The sequence below is a fragment of the Gossypium arboreum genome, chromosome 7 (assembly GCF_025698485.1).
Source record: "Gossypium arboreum isolate Shixiya-1 chromosome 7, ASM2569848v2, whole genome shotgun sequence".
Taxonomy (NCBI): domain Eukaryota; kingdom Viridiplantae; phylum Streptophyta; class Magnoliopsida; order Malvales; family Malvaceae; genus Gossypium; species Gossypium arboreum.
The window spans coordinates 96,213,244-96,222,796 of NC_069076.1; the positions used below are offsets into that span (position 1 = coordinate 96,213,244).

General features: G+C 28.7%; 1 protein-coding gene across 1 annotated transcript; it reads left to right on the top strand.

Annotated features, from left to right (window-relative positions):
• The first annotated feature begins 330 nt into the window (after positions 1-330).
• LOC108485684 (uncharacterized) lies at positions 331-1,512 on the top strand. Its single transcript, XM_017789541.2, has 2 exons — positions 331-649; positions 1,101-1,512. The coding sequence occupies exons 1-2, from the start codon at positions 491-493 to the stop codon at positions 1,350-1,352; spliced, it is 411 nt and encodes a 136-aa protein (XP_017645030.1). The 5' UTR covers positions 331-490; the 3' UTR covers positions 1,353-1,512.
• Positions 1,513-9,553: the final 8,041 nt, after the last annotated feature.

Below are 9,553 nucleotides of genomic sequence, written 5' to 3' on the forward strand. Positions count from 1 at the left end.
AATTGATAATTTTTTTTTCGATTCAGTCATAATTGTTGGAATTGAATAGGAGTCAAATTAAATTAGAAATTGATCAATATAATAGTTCAAATAAATACTTGAACCAATTTTAAAATTATTTTAAATGAATTACTCAAATCGATTCAATTTAACTAAAATAAGTTGAATTGATTTTTTTATTTTAATATATATTTACTTTTTAAAAAAATAATAATCCATTTCATTAAAATAAAAATTAATCTTTAATTTTATGGATATGCTAAATGCAACCACCTAATAATTCGAGATTGAATCTACATTTAAAATTATTGCTATTTTTTATACTCATACTCAAAAGTGCTTATCCAATCTCCACTAACCAAATAGTGCTTTTTGTGAGATAAAAGAGAGAGAAACAGTGGAAATAATGGTAGCATCTCCCTTTCTCTCTCTCTCTCTCCGCCATACTTTGTCTATAAATTAGGCATGCGTGTCTCAAAATATGGCATAGATGAGAAATCAGAGAGGTGAAATGGAGAATTCTTATGATAGCATTGGTAGTAAATCAAAGGATGTTTCGCTTAAAGACCTTAGCATCAGGCTTGCAGAGTTTGCACAAGTTAGAGGATGGGATGAATATCATAGTCCAAGGAATCTCTTATTAGCACTAGTAAGTCCACTCTCTAAGCTTTTCCCCATCATCTCTGTTTTACTTCAACTTGATTGAGATTATTGGTTACGGTTATGTTTTAATATGATGTTTGACTTTTTTAAGGTTAAACTTCTTATATAATATATTTTCGAATTTTAATATCCACAATAAATTTCATTTTTTAAAGTTAAAAAATTAAAAAGTCGCTAATTTAGTGAGACAGAAAAAGGAATATCTAAAATCATATTCTCATACTCATGTCTTCATATGTTGAGACAAAGTTACTTGAAGAAAACAAAGAAGCAACTTAGGTTTTTGACATGTTTTAGGAAATTTTATATATTGGACACCGAGTGTTAGACTTCAACAAAAATGAAACTTGTGTCTATTGTATAAACATAAACACAAAAGTAAATAATCGTATTAGAGCCTGCCATGTCTAGATTTACGTGGTTTTAAAATAATGCAGGTGGGAGAAGTTGGAGAGCTGTCAGAGATATTCCAATGGAAAGGGGAAGTTGGGAAAGGACTGCCTAACTGGAGTGCTGATGAGAAAGAACACTTAGAAGATGAGCTTTCCGATGTTTTGCTTTATCTTGTTCGTTTAGCTGATGTTTGTGGGCTTGATCTTGGCCAAGCCGCTTTAACTAAGATAATCAAGAATGCTCGCAAATACCCAGTTGTTGTGATGAATCAAAAATCAAAATCTACTTACAACTAAGGATCAACCCTCCTCTTCCTGGTTTTTGCTGTAGTATTGGAGTTCTCTTTTTTATGAAGCTTACAAACTTTTTGGATCAGGTTTTATTCGAGTTCTTGTAATTGCCGAAAATGGATTTATTTTCCTATATTTGAAGAGTTTAGCTTTATTTTTATTTTTATTAGATATGTTTTAGACATATATACCTTATTTAAATTCAACCGCAAATTGACCCGACTCTTTCAAATATTATCGTAAACAATAAAATAGATTACCAAGTCCATCTAGAACTAACCTAAATATAAATTGAAAAGAATTTAATAATAATTAAGAATGACAACTAGTGCGGTCGGAGATAGATATTGCTAAATTCATCTCCGCTCCATAACTGATACAATTTATTCTAACATCCACCTTACTCTATTATATACATGCAACTAAAAAGGGTAAACTAAAAAATGGTCACTAATTTCTTGTGATTTTTTTTTTGTTGAATTATGAAAAGTTGCATTTTAAAAACTAATGTTATCAACTTCTAATATTTTCATCACTTGACCGTTAATAGTCATTACAACCTTAACGAAAACATGAAGTGCCATATTAGTTGAAATGTTAATATACAATTTGATCCTTGAGGGTCTTATACAACACTTAAAACCATTCATGAGATTCCTACTACGAAGCAAGGGCATTATGGAGTCATTTAGAAGCCTTTTAAGACTTATAAATTGCATTTTCTTGGAGCAAGTTAATGATCGACTTGAGCCCATTACTATAGATTTTTAGGTTTGAAGTTTACAAGTATCGATACAAGGACCACAAGTATCAAGACTCTGACGGAGGAAAACCAAAAACAAGCCTAAAACACCTCAAAATCATGCTTAAACATCCACTATCTCTCCCAGACATTCTCAATCATTTTCCAACCTTAAAATACACCAAAATATTATCCAAAACATCGCATATTCACTTATTATAATTAGCCACAATGTCCTCAAACATTTCCACTTAAATTCAATACTTCAATGGACCTAAAACACTATCTTCCACTTTCATACCAATTTTATACCTATATACATGCCACTGTAATTCCACAATTTAACTTCACAATTCATAATCCATACTTTATTGAAGATGAGATATGATTCGTCAAGCCTTACCTGAACTCTTTTCTTACATTACCATTTCCTAAACACTACGCGTTGAAACACTTATTTCATTAGTCACTACTCTTTTCTCACATATCTTAAAAACAAAATCATTACTTACCACTAGTTCTTTTAGTTCTTATCTTTCATTAACACTTATTTCATTAGTCATTTACTTCACTTTCTCTTGAATCTTTGTCACTTACCACAATTCCTCTTGATTTGTTATCCCTTAGGAAATGGTGAAGAACTGAGAAGGATACATGGAATTAAATAGGGGCAAATTAGTGCGTTATCAAGGGAATGTCAAGGGCAATGAAGTGTGATTGTCAGGGGAGCGTACAAATATTCCTATGGCATGCCAATTATGTTCTACTAGTTCTACTTTGTTTATTAAGGCCTTTTCACGACCATTCAATTACGAATATTCTTTTAAATTATTTTCATGCTTTCACTTCATATTTCAATTACAAGAAATAACATGACAAGAATAATTTCACATGATATTCTCAAGTATTTCTCATCATCTATTACTTAATCACTAACTTTTACACATCACTTAACAAGTGTTTGTAAAGTGCCTTGCGTATGTAATAACCAAGTGTGTTGCTTGGTTAAAAGTCCTAAATTTTCAAGGGGAAATTATAGAAGGGAAATGTTTAGATTTTTTGTGTAAAAGTGAAGAGTCTAAACTGTTGAGTGTTAGATCTTGAAAACACTTGTTGTACGAGCTACTAATATAGTGAATATTATCTCTGGGCAAGGTGATGTAGATGTAAGGAAATTGAACTACGTAAACATCTATTGTCTTGTTTACTTTTTTGCACTTTACATTTCTTGTGCCTTAAGGAGTTGAAATTGGTCTTGGCACAGCTTGGTTTTACATTCGATTATCAATTTGGACCCAACATTCAGTGTTAAAGCCTACCATTAAACCCACCTAGTGGAATTACTAATATTGATATTAGAAAGAAAATAAAGGTCATCAGTATCACGTGTTAGAATTTTAAATAATATCTAATATAAAATTAGAACTATAAACCATGATCTATCATGTCAAATCTTAAGAATAAATAAATAACAGAACTATATGCGGAAGTGTACCTGAATCCATGGATTCCTTGAAACTTTTTGGATCTTGGGGATTTAATCTTTCAAATTAGCACACAAGAAATTCAGAGAATATCTGCTCTCTCTTTCTTAATGATGGGATATTAAAAAAGATATCTTGTGTATAATTTGGGGACCATAACCCTAATATTTATAACCTTGGCATATTAGTTCTAATTAAATTCTAATTAGCCCATCATTAATTAGAATTTGATTAGAACTTAATTACTAGAGTATCTACACATATTTGACCCATACTTTATTTAATAACTAAAGCCCAATAAAATTTTAACCAAATTAGATCACTTTTAATTTGGGCTAACCTATCATGATAGTAAATAATAACATGTAATTACCCTTATTATATATGTGATGTCCATATTTTCCAACAATCTCCCACTTGGACCACATATATATACTAATTATTCTATAATTACATGTCATTATATAACCTTATGAGCTGAAAATTTTACTATCATATCTAAAAGGTATTCCGAACAATCTCGTCCATTAATTATGTTAACATAGAACCAAGGCGACTTTCGTTACATATATCGTAACTAAATCCATCCATGATCACGTATATTAACACAACCAAATGACATAGATCAAGTATGGATATGTGGCATGGAAATTACATGCAATATGATCTAAACATGTCTATTTCCAACTGGTCCTCCTTAGTGAGATCAAACCTTACCAAAATCAGAGAGTGAATAAACCAAATAAACTTTATTTCTGCAGAAAATGAACTTAATATCTTTAAACTGAAAATGTTTCTATAACATAAAAGCATTTAAAAAACACAAAATCCCACTAAAACCAAATATCCTTTAAATGACATTACACCCATATGAGCAGTGTGCTATTATAAAACCTTATGTGTAGTTTCTTAGTAAGTGGATCCTCAATCATGGAGTTTATCCTAATATGCTTTATAGGCACCTAACCACTCTGAACTTTTACTTTAACAACAATGAGCTTAAAGTCTATGTGTTTTGACATTGATGTGCTCCTGTTGCTATTGGAATAAAAGACTGCAATTTGTTTTCACAATTTGCACCTTAGTGACAAAATCTTGTATTCATATTCCATCAAAATCGGAGTCTGTATACCTGATGATCTCTAACTGATTAGACCTCAGATATGTGAGCATGTAATCTTTTGTTCTCTGAAAATACCTTATAAAACCTTCTTGGATGTTATCCAATGGTCCTAACCAAGGTTGCTTAAAATATCTGCCTAATATCCCAATAGTGTACACAATATTCCAATGTATACGAACCTGAGCATACATTAGACTTTCTACTGCTAAAATGTAAAAAATCTAATGAATTTTTTTTTTTGTAATCTCAAAATCATTCTTAGGGTATTGATTGAGGTTATACTTATTATTGACAAGTAGTATGTCATTAACATATAAAACCAAATATAGAGCCTTACTCCTACTAAACTTATGGTATATACGATTATCAATAAAATTCATCTCTAAACCGAATAAGATAATCATTTGGTAAAATTTGTAATATTATTGACAAGAAGTTTGCTTAAGCCCATAGATGAAGTTATTTGCAAATCATTAACTTTGCATTATTAGACACAAAGCTTTCTAATTGCACCATATAAATGTATGATCAATGTTACCATTGAAAAACCATTAACTTAATATTAATCTGATATAGCTTAATGTCAAAATATTCCACTAAAGCCATTATAACCATTCCTCTAGTAGACCTTTTTAATAACATTCATTCTTCAGGTTGTTGAGTTTGTTCTTCTGAAACAATTACCTCATCTTGAATAAGGAATTGTTCAACATTGTCTTATTGAGATTCTAGATTCTCTTCTTAATCAATAATAGGTATGAGAACCTAAACATCATCAAAAGTGATAGTAGAAGCTGAGTTAGAATCCAATTCCTCCTCAAAACCAATGTCTCTAACTTTATTTCTCCCCCCAAACTCAACATCCTCAAAGAATGTTGAAATTCTCGTCTCAAAAATATTCCTAATTGTGGGATTATAAAACTCATAGCCCTTAGATCGCTCAGAATTTTCTTGACCTTTATACTTTATAGACATCAAAGAAGTCAGAAGTGATGTCATTTCAATATTGTCATTTTTAGCAAAACGTTTCTCAATTTCGTCAAGAAAACTTTGGCCTGAGTAATCTTTTTAGATTCTTTGCCCCTAAAGGCTTCTGAAATGTTGTACTTAATGATCATTAGACTCATGCAATTTGAACGATCCCACCTCTCAAAATCCCTTTTAACATAGGGGGTGCTTTCCGCAATGAGAGGTATGAGTAGTTCTTCCCTTAATGCAAGGTCTATGTTCATACAGCCAAACACTATAAGTAAGTGCCTTTTCCATTCATTGAAATTAGTCCCATTAAGCATGTGTATAGAATTTATATTAGCAGATATTGTGGCAGTAGAATATGAATTAGCTGAATATAGAACAAAAAATAAATAAAAAGCTCACATCAATATTCAAAAGTAAACAATATAAATTCAGGATAATGGCTAATTCCATCTCAAGATACCAAACACAACATTAATATCAAGTCTTTGGATAGTAATATTAACAGTAAGCGGTACTCTTGTTGTAGCAATCAAACATTGACAATAAACTATGTCAAACAATGAATTAATCTTTGGACTAACTTATTGCTCACATAAAATACCTTATAATTGTCACACATTTATCACCACAGATGTTGTAATTCTGTCAAATATTAACTTACCTTTGGGTTAATTAATAAATGCATGAATCACAAAAACATATAATCATCTTAATATTTCAAATAAACTAATCTACACAAAAGAGGTCACTTTGGCGGTATTTTGTTTCAACTAATTTATTTAAAATATTAGACATCCTTAATTAAAAGCCAAAATCTGAATTTATTTGTTTCAAAATATTTACCTTAATTTCATCTTTCAATCAAATTAAAAGATAATAATATATATTTATATATATTTATCCCAAAACAACATTCAATGATGTTGGCAAATATAATAATAGCTAAATAAATCAAAATAACCTTACATAAGACTTTAAATTTAAACTAAAATAATTTGAATAAAGGAAAACCTCATATCAAGATATCGGACACTCCATTAATATTTCATCTTTGGACAAAATATTAACTTGTAAGTGATATCTTGGTGTAGTAATCAAACATTGACAATAAGAACATGTCGAATAATAAATCTTCTTTTGGGCAATTTATTACTCACATGTAAAACCGAATAACCGTCACATGTTTATCACCATAGTTGCACATATAATATTATTAACCTTCATTTGGGCCAATCAGTATTAACATAACTTAAGTTACATGCACACAAACTTTTATATTTTAAAATAAAATAATTTATACAAAAAATATCACTTTGGTGACTTTTTGCTTTAATTAAGTTATTTTAAAATATATATAAACATACCAATATTCAAATTTAAATTTCCCCAATAGTCAAATGTCAAAACTATTTTTTTATTGCTTTATAGACTCTGAAATAACCCAAAATAAGGTTATCTTAATAATGCAATAAAACATCGAAAACCTTAATTTTTTGACTTTTTTTGTTCCAAAATCATATATATCAAAACCAAACAGAAATAATGTAGTGGTTCAAAGTCAAATAATTAACAAGCACATGTATTTATAATTTTGGCATGAATAAAAACACCAAAGCAATTCACGCAAATACATGTATTCATAATAAAATAGCAAAACTTATCCTAAATTTACCATGTAAATCTAAAGTTGTATTTATGATTAAACAAATATTCACATAAATACTAGAAAAATATTTTCAAGCCAATAAATCTAAAAAAAATCATAATAGTTGGCATATCCCACAATTCATATAATAAACCATATCATCATAATTTAACCAAATATTTGGAACCATAAAATGCCAAACTCTAAGATTATATAACCAAATTTAAAACCAAAATATTTAAATATGTATATAGTTGACATGAATTTGCACCAAAGCACCCATAAAATTGAATAAATAACCATAACAAAAAAAATTAACTTCAATTATATCCATTAAAACTTAATTTCACCAATTAAACTATAAAAGATATCTTATTGAATAATGGTTATAAACACTGTTCACACGAACTATAATCATGCATTAATCCTCAAAATCATTGATATACATAAAATATATATACACACACAAATATAAAAATAATATTGGCTTGCCCTACATATTTCATGTAAACTCAAATTTATATTCATGACTAAATGCATTATCATAAAACTTTTTTATATGCACAAATACTAAAAAAATCCCAAATTATATAAAAGTCTTTATATGCTAACTACCTATGAAAATTCATAGCCACCATATTTAAAAAAAATAATCCCAAATATTTTAATTTTAGTCGATTCTATAAAAACTAAAACTTACATAAAATAATTATAAAAGAAACCAAAAGTAATCATTCAGTATATATGAATTAAATTCAATGGTGAATATAATTCATCATAAATAAGGATAAAGGATGATGGTTCCATATTTATTCAACTACAAACAGAAAATTTAAAACAAATAGTGCGAAAAAATATATATCTTACCAACATTCATTTATTCGATTATTAAGTGAATTAACTTTCAAAACCAATTATACAACCTAATTGGAATTCTTCAATTGCAAAAAGTTGTAAGTCTGTAATTTTAATTTAATAATGACTTTAACCAAAATTTATAAAATAATTGTGTGAAAAGAAGAGAAAGAAATCTCACAAATTAATTTTTATCAATTGATTATAAATAAATAAATAAACATTCTTCTTTGAATAGCATATGCAAATATTAAACTAGATTATATTTATAAAATTTAAAACTTTATTTAAAGAATCAAAACCCAAAATTTATCAAGAATCTCAAAGATAATATATAATTAAAATATCAAATCCATAAAATAAAATAAAATGAATCAATCCAAAATTAATAAAGAATCAATTCATTCTCAATGATTCAACATGACAAAGCTCAGATGCCACTTGTTAGAATTTTAAATAATATCTAATATAAAATTAAAACTGTAAACCAGGATCTATCATGTCAAATCATCAAGAATAAATAAATAACAGAACTATATGCAGAAGCGTACCTGAATCCATGGATTCCTTGAAACTTTCTGGATCTTGGGGATTTAATCTTCCAAATTAGCACACAAGAAATTCAGAGAATATTTGCTCTCTCTTTCCTAATGATGGGATATTAGAAAAGATATCTTGTGTATAATTTAGGGCCCATAACCCTAATATTTATAACATTGGCATATTAGTTCTAATCAAATTCTAATTAGCCCATCATTAATTAGAATTTGATTAGAACTTAATTACTAAAGTATCTACACATATTTGATCCATATCTACACATATTTGACCCATACTTTATTTAATAATTAAAGCGCAATAAAATTTTAACCAAATTAGATCACTTTTAATTTGGGCTAACCTATCATGATAGTAACTAATAACATGTGATTACCTTATTATATATGTGATGTCTATATTTTCTAATATCACGTCCCCCCATGCTTGATGGTTCTAATTATGCGTATTGGAAAGATAGAATGATAACCTTTTTTAAGGCTATTATGAATGTGCCTAGAAATCAATTGTAAATGGTTGGGTGCATCTATTTATTAAAGAATTTGGCGTCAGGAGGCATAATAGACCATTGAGAAGGAAAGGCTTGAAAGTGCTAATTCGAAGGCTCTCAATGCTATTTTTAAAGGAGTAGATGAATAAGAATGAAAATGAATCTCAAAGCGCAAAAGTGCAAAAAAAGCCTGGGATATTCTCCAGACAACTCATAAAGATACAAGAACTATAAAAAGATCAAAGCTTCAAATGCTTACTAGTAAGTTTGAGAATATGAAGATGTAGGAGAATGAGACTATTAAAGAATTTTATGTCAAGTTATGTAACCTT

What these genes read in the sequence shown, in the direction of transcription:
- LOC108485684 (XM_017789541.2), top strand. Translation starts at nt 491, where the DNA reads ATGAGAAATCAGAGAGGTGAAATGGAGAATTCTTATGATAGCATTGGT. An exon ending in GGAATCTCTTATTAGCACTA is followed by an intron (nt 650 to 1,100) that starts GTAAGTCCACTC and finishes AAAATAATGCAG; the next exon opens with GTGGGAGAAGTTGGAGAGCT.